The 18,399-nt window shown below is 51.1% G+C and overlaps 2 protein-coding genes across 3 annotated transcripts in view; one reads left to right on the top strand and one right to left on the bottom strand.

The window, feature by feature from the left end:
- DNAJC7 (DnaJ heat shock protein family (Hsp40) member C7) overlaps positions 1-7,901 on the top strand; it is a 38,085-nt gene extending 30,184 nt beyond the window's left edge. For both annotated transcript variants that reach the window (XM_084748812.1, XM_084748813.1), the window contains 5 exons: positions 5,635-5,708; positions 6,048-6,194; positions 6,371-6,523; positions 7,094-7,156; positions 7,602-7,901. In XM_084748812.1, the coding sequence (XP_084604938.1) occupies positions 5,635-5,708; positions 6,048-6,194; positions 6,371-6,523; positions 7,094-7,156; positions 7,602-7,639 (475 nt within the window). In that variant the 3' untranslated portion in view covers positions 7,640-7,901. The remainder of the gene's footprint in view (positions 1-5,634; positions 5,709-6,047; positions 6,195-6,370; positions 6,524-7,093; positions 7,157-7,601) is intronic.
- Positions 7,902-8,841: 940 nt separating this feature from the next.
- CNP (2'',3''-cyclic nucleotide 3'' phosphodiesterase) lies at positions 8,842-16,762 on the bottom strand. The gene is made up of 4 exons (XM_084748848.1): positions 16,610-16,762; positions 14,718-15,387; positions 11,921-12,060; positions 8,842-10,275 (listed from the first exon to the last, which is right to left on the bottom strand). Exons 1-4 carry the CDS (start codon positions 16,610-16,612, stop codon positions 9,823-9,825), a joined length of 1,266 nt encoding a protein of 421 aa, XP_084604974.1. The 5' UTR covers positions 16,613-16,762; the 3' UTR covers positions 8,842-9,822.
- Positions 16,763-18,399: the final 1,637 nt, after the last annotated feature.

Raw genomic sequence — 18,399 nt, 5'->3', positions numbered from 1 at the left:
GCCGGCGGGCGGGGGCAGGGCTGCCGCTGGTTAACTAGGGGAATTGCGTTGTGGTTGATGAAACAGACCCAGGGATGTTGTGAGGTCATTTGGTCCTTCCCCCTGCCTCTAGGTGGGATTGTTCCAGCCCTAGACTATCTTTATAGACCTCCAGCGGAGGAGATTGCACACGCTCCCTCAGTCTCCCATGCCTGTGTCTAACGCCCCTCACGGTCAGTAAGTTTTCTCTGATGCCTGACCCAAATTCCTTTTGTTAACATGTAAATCCATTTCCTTTGGAGATTTTATTTGTGTTGTTCACTTCCACTCTAACTTGGCACAGTGCTTGGCACGTCAGTATACACCCAATAAGTGTTTTGTTGAATGGATGTGTGATGCTTGGAAGAGGAAAGACGGAAGGGTTTTTAAGGACAGTTAAGGTTGTATCTGCCCTGTTTGCCATGGTAGGGAAAGTACGGCTGAAAGCAATTCCACGTGGCTCAGTGGTACAGCGATACAAAGAAAACTCTGATAGACCCAGGTAAATCGTCGGTGCTGAGTGTTCGAGCACAGAGGGCTCTGTGGTGAGGATTGTGGCTGCCTATACTTGCCCAGATGCCGGGTGCTCCTCAGCCTTTTTGCTCATTGTACTCTTGAATCCATCCCCCAGAGAATTTTCTTCAGATGAAACAATGCCTAGACTGAACCTCTCAAAATTGTTTCTTCTGGACTTGGTGTGGGGCATATGGCTTTAAATCTAGCCCTTGAGAGGTCATGGCAGAAGAGTTTCCATTAGTATAAGGCCAGTTTGGGGCTACACAGTGAATTCCAAACCAGCCTGGGCTACAGAGTAAGACTTTATCAAAAAACAAAAACAAAGCAGAACAGGGGTGGGGAAATGCCAGTCCAGTGGGGACCTGAAATCAGATCTCCAGAACCCACATAAATTCAGGCATCTGGGCCAGGCATGGTGGCACACGCCTTTAATCCCAACACTCCAAAGGCAGAGGCAGGTGGGTTGCTGTGAATTTGAGGCCAGCCTGGTCTACAAAGTGAGTCTAGGATAGCCAGACCTACACAGAGAAACTTTGTCTCAAAAAACCAAAACAAACCAAAAAATAAAATGTCTGTGATTCCAGCACTCCTACAGTGAGGTGGAGGGGACACAGGAGAATCCCCAGCAGAGCAGCTCACAGACCAGCTGGCCTGGCATATTATATAGTGGTTAGAAAAAGAGACGCAGTATCAAAGTGGAAGGTGAGAACCAACATTCGAGGTTGTCCCCTTGCCTCCGTAAGTGTCATGCTCACTGGTGAGTGTGACCCTACATTCCCACAGAAGTGTGCACACACCTCAGTTTAGGGTTTAAGACCTGGCATAGTGGACAAAAAAAAGTCGTTTCATTTCCTCCTACTCTTTAAGCAGAGAACTTCCTGTTCTTGGTTGTTTTGTTTTAAGATTTGCTGAGCTGGCCTCCAACTTACTATGTATATAACGATATTGAATTTCTAGTCCTCCTGTCCCAAGTACTAAGGTTGTAGACCAGCATCAAAACATCTTTTAAGTGTTTTTTTTTTTCTTATTTATTTATTGTATTTTAATGCTTTTATCTGTATGTACATCTGCATACCAGAAGAAGGCATCAGATCATGTTATAGATAGTCGTGAGCCACCATGTGTTGCTGGGAATTGAACTCAGGACCTTTGCAGGAGCAGCCAGTGCTTTAACCACTGAGCCATCATCTCTCCAGCCCCTTTTTGTATGTTTTCATATGTGCTAGGAAAGCACTTAAACAAGCTGAGCTATATCCCTAGCCGTCTTTTCCCCCATCTCAGCCTGGGGCAAAGATCTAAAGTTCTTAACTGTCATTCTTCCAGTGCCCATTTTATTCCTAATTATAAACTGTAAAATCCAGAGGGCAAGCACTACTACTAATGTTTGAGCCAGAAACCTCTCAGATTCTCACCATTAAGACATAGAAACCAGCTGGGCATGGTGGTCCAGGCCTGTAAGGCAGAGGCTGGCGGATCTCTGTGACTTCGAGGGCAGCCAAGGGTACACAGAGAAACCCTGTCCCAAAAATCCAAAAAAGAAAAAAAAAAACCCCGCCCAGCCAGTAAGTGTATTTTTTAAATTTGTTTATTTGTATTTTATATGCATTGGCATTTTGCCTGCATATATGTCTGTGCGAAAGTGTCAGATCCTCTGGACCTGGAGTTACAGACAGGTATCGCCTACAATGTGGGTGCTGGGAATTGAACCTGGGTCCTCTTAGCCACTGAGCTATTGCTCCAGCACCAGTAAATGTGTTTTTAAAACAACTTAAAAATTCACAAGTTCAGGCCGAGTGGCGGTGGTGGCAGCACACAGCTTTAATCCCAGCCCTCGGGAGGCAGAGGCAGGCAGATCACTGTGAGCTTGAGACCCCCTGGTCTACAAAGTGAGTCCAGGACAGCCAAATCTACACAGAAAAACCCTGTCTCGAAAAAAAAATTCACAAGCTCGCTGGGTGGTGGCAGCACAGACATTTAGGCCCAGCACTCCAGAGGCAGCGGCAGCAGATCTCTGTGAGTTCTAGGACAGCCAGGGCTACACAGAGAAACCCTATCTCAAAAAACCATAATTATTTAATTAAATCACAAGTTCACCAAGCGGTGGTGGTGCATGCCTTTAATTCCAGTACTTGGGAGGCAGAGGCAGGTGCATGTCTTGAGTTTGAGGCCAGCCTGGTTCACTAAGTGAGTTCCAGGACAGTCAGAGCTGCATAAGGAAACCCTGTGTCAAAAAACCAAAACGGAAGCTGAGCATGGTGGCACACACCTTTAATCCCAGCACTCTGGAGGCAGAGGCAGGCGGATCGCTGTGAGTTCGATGCCAGCCTGGTCCAAGAGAGCCAAGGCTACACAGAGAAACCCTGTCTCGGGAAAAAAACAATAACAACAACAACAACAAATCACAAGTTCAAGACCAGCCTGGCTACATGAAGACTGTATAGGTAATGTTCGTTGGGATTTTCTCTAAGAGCAAAATAGTAGAATCCTACAGTCTTGACTACCCTGATGCTCTGCACCATGGGAACAAATACAGGAAGAATAGTGCATTCTTAACTTTCTAGGGGACAGTGGAGCAGAAGAGAGAGAGAGAGAGAGAGAGAGAGAGAGAGAGAGTGTGTGTGTGTGTGTGTGTGTGTGTGTGTGTGTGTGTGTGTACACACAGTCAACAAAAATCAGAAATTGCTCTGTCTGGCAATCTCTCGTTTTGTGTTTTGGATAGAACTGCCTGAGACTCTGCCCCAGTAGGGAACAGTAAACACTTGGCACAGTTGGCAGAGAGTGTAGCAACAGTCCCCTGAAGGAGGTGCACTGCCAAAACACCCCAGCAGTCAGCTTCAGCCTTCCCAGAAGCCTGACCACTGTACAGCGGCGTGCAACTCAGCCTTAAAGTTAGGCAGATGAGGATCCAGAGGGTCCTGGAAAACTACAGGCACCAGCCAAGGAAAATATAGGCAGTAAACTTCGAACCCCTACCCAGTCTAGCCGATGGACAGGACATTCTCCACCGTTAAGGGGAGAAGGAGATCTGACTTTCACACAAACTATGGTGCCCCATATTGGACCATGTCCCTTGTATGGGGAGGCCTGGTGGCACTCAGAGGAAGGATAATAGGTCACCAAGAAGAGACTCGATACCCTAGGAGCATATACAGGGGGAGGAGGTCCCCCTCAGTCACAGACATAGGGGAAGAGAGTAGAGGGGGAAGCGGGAGGGAGGGAGGAATGGGAGGATACAGGGGATGGGCTAACAATTGAGATGTAATATGAATAAATTAATAAAAATTTAAAAAAATAAGTTGGGCAGATGACAAGTGTTTGCCATCTTTCTTGCCACAAGTTAGAGCTCTTCCTCTCTCCCTAAAGCCTTATTTTTATACCTTTTCTTCAACATCTCAGGGGGAAGGTTATTTTTGAGCTTTAAAAAGTATGAAATAAGCCGGGCGTGGTGGCGCACACCTTTAATCCCAGCACTCGGGAGGCAGAGGCAGGCAGATTGCTGTGAGTTCGAGGCCAGCCTGGTCTACAAAGCGAGTCCAGGACAGCCAAGGCTACACAGAGAAACCCTGTCTCAAAAAAAAAAAAAGTATGAAATAACATGGATCCTGCTGGGCAACTCCTATCTGTACTCCCAGTATGTGGGGGGCTACGGTAGAAGCATTGCCAGGTGAGGGCTGCCTTGGACTGCATAGTAAGTTGTCCAGCTTAGCTACAGAATAAGAAGGACTTTGTCTCAGAAAATGACAATAGAATGCAAGTCATAGTCAGGGTTCTTGTTTGTTTGTTTGCTTGCTTGTTTTTGTTTTCTAAGACAAGCTTTCTTTGTTTAGACTAGGCTGGCCTTGAACTCAGAGATCCACCTGCCTCTGCCCCCTTAATGGTGAGATTAAAGGTGTGCGCCACATCTGCCTGCCGGTGTGTATTAAATTGTTGTACTTCAAATTATCTGACACTTCTCCCATGAGTTGGTTGTCTATGTTCCTAGCACCCTGTGTCTGTAAGGCATTGTGGATTTGGGTTTTGTTTTATTTGTTTTGGTTTTAATGAGACAGGGTCTCGCCCATATCAAACAGGCCAGCCTTGAACTCAAAGAGATCCTCCTGTCTCTGCCTCCTGAGTGTTAGTACTAACTGCATTGCACCATCACACCCAGGCTGGACGTTGTGGGGTTTTCTGTTGTTGCTTTTTAAAATCATAGATGAATGTGTTTCCAGAAATTCTGAGGTGCCTAAGGTAGCAAACTTCTCTTTGGCCAGCCACATTGGCATCAGTCTTCCTGCCCTGCCCTCCAAAGCTGATGTGTGTAAAGATGGGCTAGTGTGGTGGAGAGGTCAGCTGGCTCGAGTGTGTAGCAGCTAGCTGCCTGCTCTGTGTGGGCTCTTGCTGTTCTCAGCGGGTGTTGAGTCTGTTAAATGGAGGGGACAGCCCTGGTGCCATCAGGTCATGAGCTTATCACTTAGTTCTGGGGGAAACAACACTTGGGACGCCCTGGTACTCTTCCTGTTGTGTTCAGTCCTCCATTTGGCCCAGGGGTTCCTCTTTGCTTTTGTGCTCCTGAACAGAAGCAAGACTGTATTGAGAGTCCCGTCTTGTGTCTCCCCTCTACCTCTGAGATTGACGAAGATTAGCAGAAGCGTTTGCCAGCTGCTTCCGCCTTGACCTTGGTCCTTCTAGTAGCTCAACTAACCCCACTTGGAGCCTAGGTTGGAGCTGGCCCTGCATGTTGGTGGCACTGAAGATTTCCAAGCTCGTTCACAGCAGTTTGTTTCACGTGGTCATTTTCCTCTTGTGTTTCAGCCCAGGGCAGGCACCTTCATGTTGCCTTTCCTGAGGCAGCCCAGCTGGTGGGCAGTACTGTGTCACCAAGAGCTTCTCCCTTAGCACTGCCTTGTAGAGCAGAGGATTGCTGGCCGGGGACAAGTGCCGTGAGGCTTCTTTGCCTTGAAGGAACTAAGTTCATTCATTTTTTTAGATAAGGGGCTCTACTGTTTGAAACATCCTACTGAAGTGTGTCTCTCTTGCTTGAGCCGTGCCTTCTCCGAGGAGGTCCCACAGGCCATTGCTGTCTGTGTCTGAGTGCTGTTACCCTGTGTTCCTTCTCAGTTACATGGACACAGAGCAGTATGAAGAAGCTGTGCGGGACTATGAAAAAGTGTATCAGACGGAGAAAACGAAAGGTAGGAGATAGCAAAGGGCCGTCAGACACGCTTCTCAGAGTGCTGTAGTTTTCTTGGTCCTAAAATTAAACATGGGTTCCTTGAGGTAGCAGTTAGGAATATTCTAGAGCTTATTTGATCACTAGAGAGCAGAAACAGAGTTGCTGGTGGGGGCTCAGGCACCTGTGTTCTGGTTTTAGCTCCCCCCTGTTATTTTCACTTCCTCTGTGTTCAGAACAAAGTCCCCCCAAAAAAAGCCCCTGTGGTGGGTTGCCAAGGTTTCTACCCTCTGGGCAGCTGGACTTCTGGGCAGACAGAAGCAGTCACATCTGTCTGTTGATGCCACCTGTCTCCCTCCAGAACACAAGCAGCTCCTTAAGAATGCACAGCTGGAGCTGAAGAAGAGCAAGAGGAAAGATTACTACAAGATCCTGGGAGTTGACAAGAATGCCTCTGAGGATGAGATCAAAAAAGCCTACCGGAAGCGGGCCTTGATGCACCATCCAGGTGAGCTTTGCAGCAGGGTGCAGCAGGAGCCCAGAGGGCACCTAGGAGGCTTGCTCTTCAGGGGTGGGGGTGCTTAGCTCCCTGTCCTACAAATTGTGGGAGGTGCCACACTCCAAACATGGACATAAACAGACTTTGTTCTCCTGCGTCCCTGCTCTCACTGAACCCTCCTCTAGATCGGCACAGTGGGGCCAGTGCTGAGGTTCAGAAGGAGGAGGAGAAGAAATTCAAGGAGGTGGGAGAGGCCTTTACCATCCTATCTGATCCCAAGAAAAAGACTCGTTATGACAGTGGACAGGACCTGGATGAGGAGGGCATGAATATGGGCGGTGAGTTGGTTTGGGCACGTGGAGTGAAGATGGCCGTTGTAAAACCTTTCTTTTAAGGCACCAGAAAAGCCCCTGTTGTGGTTACCCAGGCATCTGCCCTCTGGACAGCTGGGCAGAGGGGAGGTGTGTAAGTGCTCAGCAGTGACATAAGCCAGTTGACTGTCAGAAGAGATGAGCTGGGGCAGGAGCCATGAGAACTGCTGTGGAGGAGAACAGCGCAGTGCTAGTTCAGGAGTCAGACGTCCAGGGCTGCTGCATTGATTTTGGTAGCACTGTAGTGACAAAGTTGCGCCTTCTCAGTAGTAGCCCCATCGTTATAGGAACGACCTAGGAGTGCAACTAGGTAAGGAGACAGCAGGGTGAGGCAGAGGAGCCTTTCCTTCTGGACTGCACTTTGGAGGGGAGCTTATCCCAGGAGCAGACTCTGCTTGGGATGGCAGTGGGGGGAGGTTTGCTAACATCCAGGCTGAAGTGGTGTAAAAGGGAAGTGATACCCAGAATTCTTCATGCCTGGTTCCTAAGACACTTCTGATTTCCCCCCTTTTTTGTCCCTTCTATGCTTCTCACCAGATTTTGATGCAAACAACATCTTCAAGGCATTCTTCGGTGGTCCTGGGGGCTTCAGCTTTGAAGGTGGGTATGTCTGCTGCTATTCAGAGCTCCCAGGTGACAGCCAGCACTGACCCTCACTGAAGGGAACTCCTGGGAAGTCTACGTAGAGTCAGCAGGTTGCTTATTCAACAGGACATGCATCCACTCCAGGTGGCTGAGGAGGCTCCTAGGCTTATTTTGCCTGGGACCATTCTCAGTGCACTTGGCAGGGTCAGAGCAGCAGTACCAAGCCCCTTAGTATCAAGCCTTGTCCACAAGAGCAAAGGTGCCCAGAAGTTACACACAGAATGGGCTCCAGCCTTGCACGCTGGCCCTCAGACTCAGGGCTCAGACTGTTTGATGCCCTTGGGAGTCTGTTTGGTTGAGCTGCCCTTGAAGATGTCTGTAACAACAATGGTTTTCCTAAAAGAAAAAAAGAAAAAAAAATCCACAGAGCCAACTAACAAGCCCTTCTTTTCCCTTTCAGCATCTGGGCCAGGGAATTTCTTCTTTCAGTTTGGCTAATGAACAGCAACGACTCAAAACCCGGAAAATGCAGACTTGCTCAGTTTAACCATGAATGTGGACAGTTCACCTCCTCCATCATGTCCCCGTGTACTTAGAGCAGTTTCGTTTTCTCAGTTGGGTGCCCTGTGTCTGTCTGAGGGGTGAAGGAAAGGGAGCCAGTGCTGAGGACTGGGGCGGGAGGGAAGCTGGGGGTAGACAGGAAGGCGGCTTGTGAATTTTTGTTGTATTGTTTAACTTTATTAAAAAAGAAAAAATAAAATGTTTTGACCGTTTTTTTGGTCCCTGGCTTTGGCAGCTGCCCTGTATCAGAAGTTCATCCAGGACTACAGGTGCCTGGTTGGGGGTGGGGCTGTATGTACGTTGTTGTTTTAGATGGCCTTACTGTGTAAGCTCAGGCTGTGCTAGAGCTCAAGGTAGTCCTCCTGTCTCTGCCCTCTCCAGTGCTGGGATTACAGTATGAGCCACCACATTATCCTGCTGCTGTGGTTTGCCACTGTAGGCTTGAGGGACGTGAACATGAGAACAAAGCTCTGCTCCTGACCTTCAGGCTCTTTCAGAGCGTGGCAGACAGCTCCAGGTCTTGGGCCCCTTTGCTGGCTTTAAAAAGGCTCACACTGTTGGAAACTGTGAATGCTGGACTGGCCTGTTCCACTTACAGGAGGCAAAGTGGAGATGGAATCCGTAACCCTGTCACACTCCAGTCAAGTTACTGTTCTGGGGCAGACAGGTGAGGCTTTGTAGCTAACCCACCAGGTGCTGAGAGCACGGATAGCCAGGGAGAGCGCGCCCTGAACCAGAGGACTAGAATGGTTAGGCCTGGGCATTTCTCCTTAGCGGTCAGAGCCCTGTGGGCTTGGCAGGGCAGCACAGGTCCTCTAGAGTTTGAGGAGCACTGACTTAAGGTGGTCTTCCCCAGAGACCCTGCACAGCCCATGCTGGGAACCCCTGCATGTGCTCGCCTTAGCTGTCAGATAAAGGCTTTGTCCTCCGCGTTCCTGGCTCCCAGTCAACCCCCACCTTCTGCATGAGCCTGAAAGCCAACACTGTTCCACTGCCCGGCCTCATCACAGCTGTGCCTGGCCAGCAGAAGGGAGACAGGACCGATGGCCCCAAGCTGGGGGACAAAGCTAGTGCAAATGTACCCAGTCCTAGCCCCAGGGAAGACTGAACAGGAGTGGCCAAGAGTGACTGCACACAGCTGGGATTAACATGATTTATTTTAGTATCAGTCGCTGAGGTGGGCAAAACCAGGGTAGGCACATAAATCCCAGACACTTGGGTGATGGCCCAATTAGCAAGGTCCTGTTACTGAGCAGAAGGCAGAGGTGCTCCAGGGACCACAGCACATGAGCATGTTCAGACTCCCCCAGTAAGCCAGGCTTACTCATCTCTAAGCCAGCTCAGGGTCCCCTCCATTGGCTCTTGGTACCCACTACCCTCCTTTTTAGAGGAGGCCCAGAGGCACCATGGAGGCAGGACGGGCTGGGCAGAAAGCAAAGCTGGAGTTTCCTTCTTAGGCCTTCTCTCTGACCTCAGTCTGTCCACACGGCAGAGACGATGTTACCGTGAAGGGTGGATGGCCAGAGAGAAGCAGGAGATGCAGCTTATGGTAATTCCATCTTCTCCCCTAACGATCACACTATCAACATAGTTACCGTGTGAAGGAGATGACAGGGACTTAGGAAAGACCCAAAGCTGGAGGTTAAACCCCTTTTACGCCCCAGTAAACAGCCCACACCTTTCTAGGGGCTATATTGATTAAGACTGGCACCCCGGGAACAACAGACCCCTCTCAAAGCTACCACTGTTTTCCTGTGGCCGTTAACACTGTCCCTAGCATGATGCATGCAGCTCTGAGGTGTGCCCAGCTCTTGATGGGCATGAGGCAGGGGCTAAGGGAGGGTTAACCAGATGTGGCTCCGGGCCCTTATTGTCACCTCTGGTCCAGGTTCCTGAATGGCATTTTCCTCTGCCCACCCGCCTGTGTTGAGAGCTGAGTGTTAGGGGGAAGCAGGTGGGCAGGAAGGGACTGGCAGTTATTTTACAGGCTCTTTAAAGGTTATAGATAGGTTAGCTTCGGGTAAAAAAAAAAAAAATCTTAAAAATCAAGTGGAAGGCATTGCTGCCCTATCCACCCCTCTCCCTTCTAAAGAGCAGAAGGGGTACAGTGGTGTGAACCCTCAGATGATGGTACAGATCTGCATGGCACCCCCCTTCCGGCTGCCATGTATGGGCACAGGTTTGCCCTTCCCATAATACCCCGTGAAGATGGCCTTGACCTCCATCTTCTTAGCTAAGCTCAGCATCCAACGCCCTTTGCCCAAGGAATAGAGCTTGCCCCTGGAGAGCTCACCCACCTCCTCGCCTTGGCTGCCCCCCTTCACCTGCTGCAAAATCTCTAAGAGGTCAAGGCCTGTCTGCACCGGCTGCACATCAGCTGCACAGCCTAGGGTGATGTGAGCTCGGCTCCCTGGGGGCAGGCTCTCGGAGGAGGAAGATGGCTTGTCCAAGTCACTGGGCCACAGGAGCAGCTCCTGGTCATTCAGCACCACCTGGGCCCCAGCTGTTTTGGGGGTCACAAAGAGGGCAGTGATGGACAGCTTGAAGGCCTTGCTGTAAGATCTCTTCACCACCTGGGGAAAGAGAGGGGGACCCAAGTTAGAGAGACAGCTGGCAAGGATGGGCTATCCCCCTCCCCAGAGGAGAAAGTGAGTGTAGGGGGCTTTGGTTTTTTTCAAGACAGGCTTACTCTGTGTAGCCCTGGTTGCCCTGGAACTCACTCTGTAGACCAGGCTGACCTCGAACTCAGAGATCTGCCTGCCTCTGCCTCCTGAGTGCTGGGATTAAAGGCGTAGGCCACCACCACACAGCTGTGTAGGGGTCTTTGTTTAAAGTCAGGTCAAACAAACGCACAGCACAGCCATTCAAGCTGCTGCTGGAAAAAGGCTCTCAGAGAGGTGCCAGGCACCAACCCCATTTACTAAGCCCAAGGCTCTTGAGTGTGTTGCTAGCCTCTCTGCCTTGGCTATTCACTTGTATGAGCGGGGTAACACTAGAGCCTACATCTGAGCAAACAGGATTAACAGAGCCTTGATCTGCTAATACTGTTACTCCATAGCTCAACACACTGTGGTTTTTTGTGTTGTTTGGTTGGGTTTGTTTGTTTGTTTGAAGACAGAGTTTCTCTGTGTAGCCTTGGCTATCCTGGACTCCCTTTGTAGACCAAGTTGGCCTCTGCCTCCCAAGTGCTGGGATAAAAGGCATGTGCCACCACGCCCGGCCACACTGTGGTTTATATCTGAGTATACCTATAGTCACACCTGATTCCCTTCCATAAATTCCCAACTGTAAAAGCTTTTTGTTCATGAGCTTCTCTCCCAACAGTCCATTACTAAACGGACGACAGGAAGGAGCAACGATTTACGTTCAGCCATCCCACTGGACTAGGCTGTGAGGACACAGGTGAGCAAAAAACACCTGGCTCTTAGCGCCTGCTTCACTGGGGATTGGCCCATAGGCAAGGAGGTATAGGGCTGCTGGGAAGGCAAAGGTAGAGGAAGTTAGAAACTGGGCAGCATGCCTGGAGTTAAGGATGGCTGCATCTGGCTGTGTGCCGTGTGCTGTGTGTTGTGTGCTGTGTGCAGTATGTTATATGCAGTGTGCCCTGTGCTGTGTGTTGTGTGCTGTGTTGTGTGCTGTGTGTTGTGTGCTGTGTGTGGTATGCTGTATGCAGTATGCCCTGTGCTGTGTGTGGTATGCTGTGTGCTGTGTGCCGTGTGTTGTGTGTGGTATACTGTGTGCTGTGTGTGGTATACTGTGTGCTGTGTGTGGTATGCTGTATGCAGTATGCCCTGTGCTGTGTGTGGTATGCTGTGTGTTGTGTGCTGTATGTGGTATGTTGTATGCAGTATGGTGTGGGAATGGGCGGGTCACCATGCTCAGCCACTCCTTTCCTCAGAAGAAGACTAGAGCCCCAGTGCAGCAGGCTCTCTGGAACACAGGACTCTTAGCATCTAAGACTCTGAGACTTAACAAGCATTAACCTGCTGCTGCCTGGCATTCACCATGGATCTACATGAGGGGAAGGCCCCGTGGCAGGCCCTGGGGACAGATGGCCTAGTGAGTCCCTTAAGGAAGGCTAACAGAAGAGACTAAGCCAAAAAACAGGAGGGGCCACAGGTCTCCAGCCACTCACTGTGTGATGTTGATTCCACCCGCCCTCCCCACCCGCCTCACTCTCCCTCGCTCTCGGGCTGTCCCTGGGGAGAGAGAACTCACATCCTGCTGAGCATATTCTTCTGCCCCGGTGGCCTTCCCGTAGTCACAGAATTTGGTTGTACAATGCAGCACGCCTGGGGGTCTCCTCCCAAAGTAGCTGACCAGCTCAAGCTTCTCCTTGGGTTCATCCTCAGAAATAACTGCAGAAGAGAAGGAGTCAGGGGGCTGGGGAGATGGCTCAGTGGTTAAGAGCGCCGCCTGCTCTTCCAGAGGTCCTGAGTTCAATTCCCAGCAACCACATGGTGGCTTCCAACCATCTGTAATGTGATCTGATGCCCTCTTCTGCAGATAAAGTACTCATATACAATAAATAAATATGAGAGAGAGAGAGAGAGAGAGAGAGAGAGAGAGAGAGAGAGGAGCCAGGATGGGGTGTTGGGCCTCCCAACACCAACCACAAACTGCAGGCCCAGCAGGGAACACAGGGCCATCGCTAAGACATTCTCTGGCAGTCCGTGGCGATGCAGTTCAATTGGCAGAGTGCTGACCTAGTGTGCACAATGCCCTGGGGTGAGTCCCCAGGGCTGGCACCACACGAAGCAAACATGGACAGATGCAGAAGGAGCAGGAGTTCTGGGGGAGGGGACCTGGAGGCCATTGGGGTGCTTGCCTGGCACGCATAGAGTCCTGGGTTAAACTCTAACCACGATGGCCGGGTGTGGTGGCGCGAGCCTTTAATCCCAGCACTTGTCTACAAAGCCAGTCCAGGACAGCCAGGGCTCCACAGAGAAACCCTGTCTCGAAAAACCAAGCAAACAAACAAACTCTAACCACGATGGCTTTACGATGTATAGATCTTTACACTCTTCCTGAGTTCTCAGGCATGTGTGACATAGGGCTGGGCCAGCATCCTACCTGGACAGGGACAGCAGGATGAGAGGGCATTACATGGGGAAAACAAAACACATCCTGCCACTTTCTAGCCATCTGGGGCACACAGCTGACTCTGGTCAGTCCACTATGACAGTTCCAATTGCCATAGCCCCAAACTCCTCGGGGCCGCCAAGACTTACAGCAACCATTTCACCCAGGGGTGACAGTTACACACTAAGGTCCTGGAACAGGAAGTGTCCTGGGTATGGCAGAATAAGGTGGCTGAGGACTAGAATGGCACAGCAGAGCTTCCAGAGGATAAGCTTTGCGGCTGTATTTGTCTCTAGCTTCAAGAGATCCTCTATTCTGAGCGTGCCACACCCTGAGCAGAAAAGCATTCTGGTGTTTGTGGCCAAAGGCAGCACCACCAGCTCTGGCTGGAAGACCTCCTCCCCTGCCTCTACCCAGTCCCCCCCCCCCCGTGTCTCCCCCCCCCTGCCTCTCTCCCCACCCCCACCCCTCCACCCCCACCCCACTCTTGCCCCTCACTTTATACAGGAAGTGGTTGGGCTCCCAGCCAGTATCTTTCCTGTACAGCCATAGGAGACAGAAAAGGTTTTCTGAGAACTCACACGGGCACAAAGGGCCCTATTTGCCTCTAAGCCATCGGACAACAGAACAAGAAGATGCAAGTCTGTGGACCAGCTAAAACTGAGAGACTTAAAAACGACTTAAAGGCCGGGCGGTGGTGGCGCCCAACACTCAGGGAGGCAGAGGCAGGTGGATCGCTGTGAGTTCGAGGCCAGCCTGGGTCTACAAAGCGAGTCCAGGATAGGTAAGGCTACACAGAGAGACCCTGTCTTGAAAAACAAAAAAACAAAAAAACAAAAAAACAAAAAAAACCAAGCGACTTAAAGGAGACCAAGCAAGGTGGTACGTGCCTTTTATTCCACCACTGGGAAGGCAAAGGGGGATTACTGCAAGTCAGACCAGCCTGATGGATATAGTAAGTTCCAGGCCAGCCATGGAAGGGTACATAGACTGTCTCAAAAAAAAAAAAAAAAAAAAAAAAAAGACTTAAACGCATAGAAGGGTTATGACGGGACAACAGTGTGTGGGACACTTTGGGGAGTGGGAGGGGACCCTACCCATTCACTGGAGCCAGCAGCCCTTGCCAATGGAGAGCCCGGATGGATCCTACCCAGGGACAGGTGGCAATCTCACATCCTGTGGCAAGCCAAAACAGGCTTGGCTTTGCTGGGTTTTTTCCCCCCTTTTGTTTTGTTTTCCCCAAGACAAGGTTTCTCTCTGGAGCCCTGGCTGTCCTCTCTTTGTAGACCAGGCTGGCTTTAAACTTACAGAGATCCCCTTGCCTCTGCCTCCCTGAGTACTGGGATTAAAGGCATGTGCCACCATACCCTGCTCTGACCTTTCTACTTTTTTTTTTTTAGTTTTTAGTTTTTCGAGACAGGGTTTCTCTGTGTAGCCTTGGCTGTCCCGGACTCACTTTGTAGACCAGGCTGGCCTCGAACTCACAGCGATCCACGGCCTTTCTACTTTTTGTACTTTAGGTTTCTATCTCATATTTTGCTTGGAAACGTGTGTTCTGCTGCTAAAAATGACTTTTGACAACCTAGGGCCATAGGTTGTCTCCCAGGGTATAAGGACGTGGTGACATTTCCTAGGATGAGAGTTACATAGTTTTCATACCTCCAAGACTCGGGTGGGAGGGGTGGATGGTGCTGGGGAGAAGAGGAAGGCAAGAAAGGTGCTGGTGGACACACCATCTCCATAGCGTCACCTGCTTCTACCACCTGCTTCTGGCTAATTGTGGAGGCTGCCACCTGTATCCTCCGCCCCTCACCCCGCCCTCTGAGCTCAGCAGCGCCCAATGCCTGGCAAGGCGGGGAAGGGGGGGGGCTCTCCGACACCCGCAAACAGTACAAGGACTTAGCTGCCCTGCTCCCTCCCCGCAACCACCTACAGTGTCGAAGCTCCTTTTTGAAGGCCTTGTGATTTCCCAGCTCCTCTAGAAAGACCTGGCCAGCTTTCCGGAGGGTCTCAGAACTCCTTTTGGTCAGGAACCAGCCAAAGTAGAGCGGCAGGAAGTCCTTCTCCAGCCCGGGCTTCAGCTTCTTGAGGTCATCGGCCGACAGCTGCCACTGGTTCTTCTCCTTGAGCTGGGCACAGTCCAGTCGCCACGCCGTCTTGGGCTCCACCAGCACCACCTGGTACTGGTACTGGTCCGCCATTTCAAAAAGCTGGTCCAGCCGCTCCCGCTCGTGGTTGGTGTCATCGAGGACAAGAACCCTGATGTCCCGGCGACAGTAGGCGGCCAGGCTCTCGTCCAGCCTCTTGTATTCCTCGGAGAAGTCTGCTCTGGAGCCCGGGGTGATCTTGTAAGCATCAGCGGACACGATCTTGGTGCCGTTGTGGTACTTCTCCGCGATGGACCGAGCCAGCGTGCTCTTGCCGCTGCCTGGGAGGCCGCGCAGGATGAACAGCGTCTTGCACTCGTGCAGCGTGGCCACCGTGTCCTCATCCTGAAGGAAAGGGAACTGTAGCTCTGCCTTGTCCTTCGCTCCTGCGGATGACATTTTCCTGAAGAAGATCTTGGGCAGGAATGTGTGGCTTTTTCGGGTAAAGCCTGTGCTCTGTATGAGGAGGGGAAGAAGACACGTTCAGCCCGGGGTTCCTCGACGGCAGCCCACGAACACCAGAACCTAATCTCTAGCCTAGTTCTCCCAAAGGGGAACCAGCTGCCAGCTCAGGAATCCCTAGGCCTAACTTAAAGCACTGTCAGATGGCGGGTGCTTTGCCCGGCGGCGTGGAGTGGTGGCTTTTTTTTTCCCCCTCCCAATAGGTCCTTGAGAATCTTCAACAGCAGGACTGTGCAGGGTAGAGGGAACCTTCCTGAAGCTACTTAACCGTTTTTTTTTTTACTCTCCTGGCTCCAAAGATCACTCTCTGCTGCTCCTCGGAGAAAACACCTTGGTGGCAGTGCATGCAAGTGTCTGTCGCTCTCTGTGAGCCCCGACTTATATAGGCTTGGCACCTCTTAACGGTTGTCCTATTTAGAGGCCTGAGGCTCTGTGTGTGGGCAAAGCCACAGCTGCCTTGGCTCTCTGAGTGTGCAGAGGAGGGTGAGGGCAGAGGAGGGTGACCCAAAGACCGCCTCCCTCCACCCAACAATGGCATCGACAGATAATAGTCTCTTGTCTGAATGTTGGGGGACAATGGTCCCACAGAGGGCTGATGGGGGGCAGGGCAGGAGATCACTGAACAAAGGCCCTCATTCAACGCCATCTCCTCCTCTGCTCAGTCCCCCTCTCCCTGGTCTGTAGGACTAGGGGGCACAGGGCACCTGTATCCAGGGATCTCTGCCCCTTTACTGTGTGTTAGCAGCACCTCTCTGTTAAAAGCAACAAGTAATAGCAGTTTCAGTGGCCACCTCCACCGGCTTCCGCCTTTGGTGTGCACCCTGAGAGTTTAGCTGACTTACGGCTTCTTTACGCCTTGTGCTGGGGTCGGCTGGGAACCCACTCCCAGCGCGGGCTCCGCAGCAGCCCTGGCCTCTCTGGCGCTACCCTGGGCCCAGACCCACTTGCCAGCTGGTTTGCGCAGGGAGCCTCAATTTTCCTCTTCGCTGCTACACAGTTTCCTCTTCGGCAGCCTTGAGACTCCCCGAAGCTTCCCCGTCACGCCCCCCCGCCCCCCCCTCCTTCGGGCTGCACTGGAGGACCCAGAGGTTCGATTTCAACTCCGGGACCCGGGCTCCTCATTTGCAAGCTACTTCGGCAGAAACATCCCTGAGACTCCCGCTTTCCGTTAGCCTCTCTCCCGCCTCGACCCCCGAAACGCGTGCGCTGGGCTCACCATGTTGAGTGGGCGCACAGCCGTCACCGCCTTTGCAGGCACTATGTCTCCGGGACCGCCCGCCTGCCTGAAGAACACGGGCGTCTCGGGGTGTCAGGACCCCACACAGGGCACCTTTCATAGCTCGAGGGCGGAGCGAGTGGATAGGGCGGGGTCAGCCGGAGCCTCTGCGCAAGCACTCCGGTGGAGGGGAGGGGGTGAGAATCGAAACCTGGCTGTGCACAAAGGCACACCTAGGCTCTCTATGCCGGAAGAGTCTGGGCCACCTCTTTGTGACTTGAAAGTTACAGATTAACTGCCTCCCCACCCCCAGCCTCTGAGACAGGGACTCACTATGTAGACCAGGCTGGCCTGGTACAGAGATCTGCCTGCCTGTCTCCCAAGTGCTGGGATGAAAGATTTTTTATTTTTTAGAGACAGGGTTTCTCTGTGTAAAATCCCTGGCTGTCCTGGACTGGCTTTGTAGACCAGGCTGGCCTCGAACTCACAGAGATTCGCCTGCCTCTGTCTCTCAAGTGCTGAGATTAAAGGCATGTGTCACCACATCCTGCAAAAATTAACACTGAAAGCCAGCACTCAGGTAGGCAGAGGCAGGCAGATCTCTGTGAGTCCGAGGCCAGCCTGGTCTAACAAACCGAGGCCGGGACAGCCAAGGCTACACAACCCTGTCTGGAAAAAAATTAAAAAAAAAAATTATACATACACACACACACACACACACACACACACACACACACACACACAGTGCAGATAACTCTGTTAACACGGCCAAGTATGTTGACCTGAGTTGAATTTCAAGGCCCTGAATGGTGAAAAAGAGCCAACTCCCTCAGGTTGTCCTCTAACTGCCACAGGCATGCTATGTGTAAATCCACACACACAGATGCACAGAAAATTTTTGATTAAAACGTAATTTTAAGAAGACATGATTTGGGGCCGGGCGTGGTGGCGCATGCCTTTAATCCCAGCACTCAGGAAGCAGAGGCAGGCCAATCACTGTGAGTTTGAGGTCAGTGCTACACAGAGAAAACCTGTCTCAAAAAAAAAAAAAAAGAAAAGAAAAGAAAAAGAAAAGAAAAGAAAAAGAAAAAAAAGAAAGAAAAAGAAAAAACAAAAAACCAAAAACACAAACAAACAAAACAATCACAAGTTCTCTGGGTGGTGGTGGCACAGACAGATCTCTATGAGTTCTAGGACAGCCTGTTCTACAGAGCAAGTTCCAGGACAGCCAGAGCTACATAGAGAAACCCTATCTCAAAAAACCATAATTAATTAGTTATTAATTAATTAATTCACAAATTCGCCAAGCAGTGGTGGTGGTGCACACCTTTAATTCCAGTACTTTGGGAGGCAGAGGCAGTCCATCTCTTGAGTTTGAGGCCAGCCTGGTTCATTGAGGGAGTTCCAGGACAGCCAGAGCTGCATAAGGAAACCCTATGCCAAAAGAACAAAAAGGAAGTCGGTTTCTGTATACCCTCACCCTAGCCTGGGGCTTTGTACCCTCCACATAGTACATCCTGAGGAAAGTAAGTCAGTGGCCAAGAAGCAAACAAAACTACCTTTGTTTTCGGGGCTTTCTTTCTTTTTCTTTTTTTGTTTTTCGAGACAGGGTCTCTCTGTGTTAGCCTTGGCTGTCCTGGACTCACTTGGTAGACCAGGCTGGCCTCGAACTCACACCCAGGCCACCTGCGTCTGTCTCCTGAGTGCTGGGATTAAAGGCCTGCGCTACCACTGCCTGGTGTTTTGTTTTGTTTTTTGAGACAGAGTTTCTCTGTGTAGCCTTGGCTGTC

The sequence above is a fragment of the Acomys minous genome (assembly GCF_964271855.1).
Source record: "Acomys minous genome assembly, chromosome: 12".
NCBI classification, from domain to species: domain Eukaryota; kingdom Metazoa; phylum Chordata; class Mammalia; order Rodentia; family Muridae; genus Acomys; species Acomys minous.
This window is presented reverse-complemented; position numbering and strand designations above follow the sequence as displayed.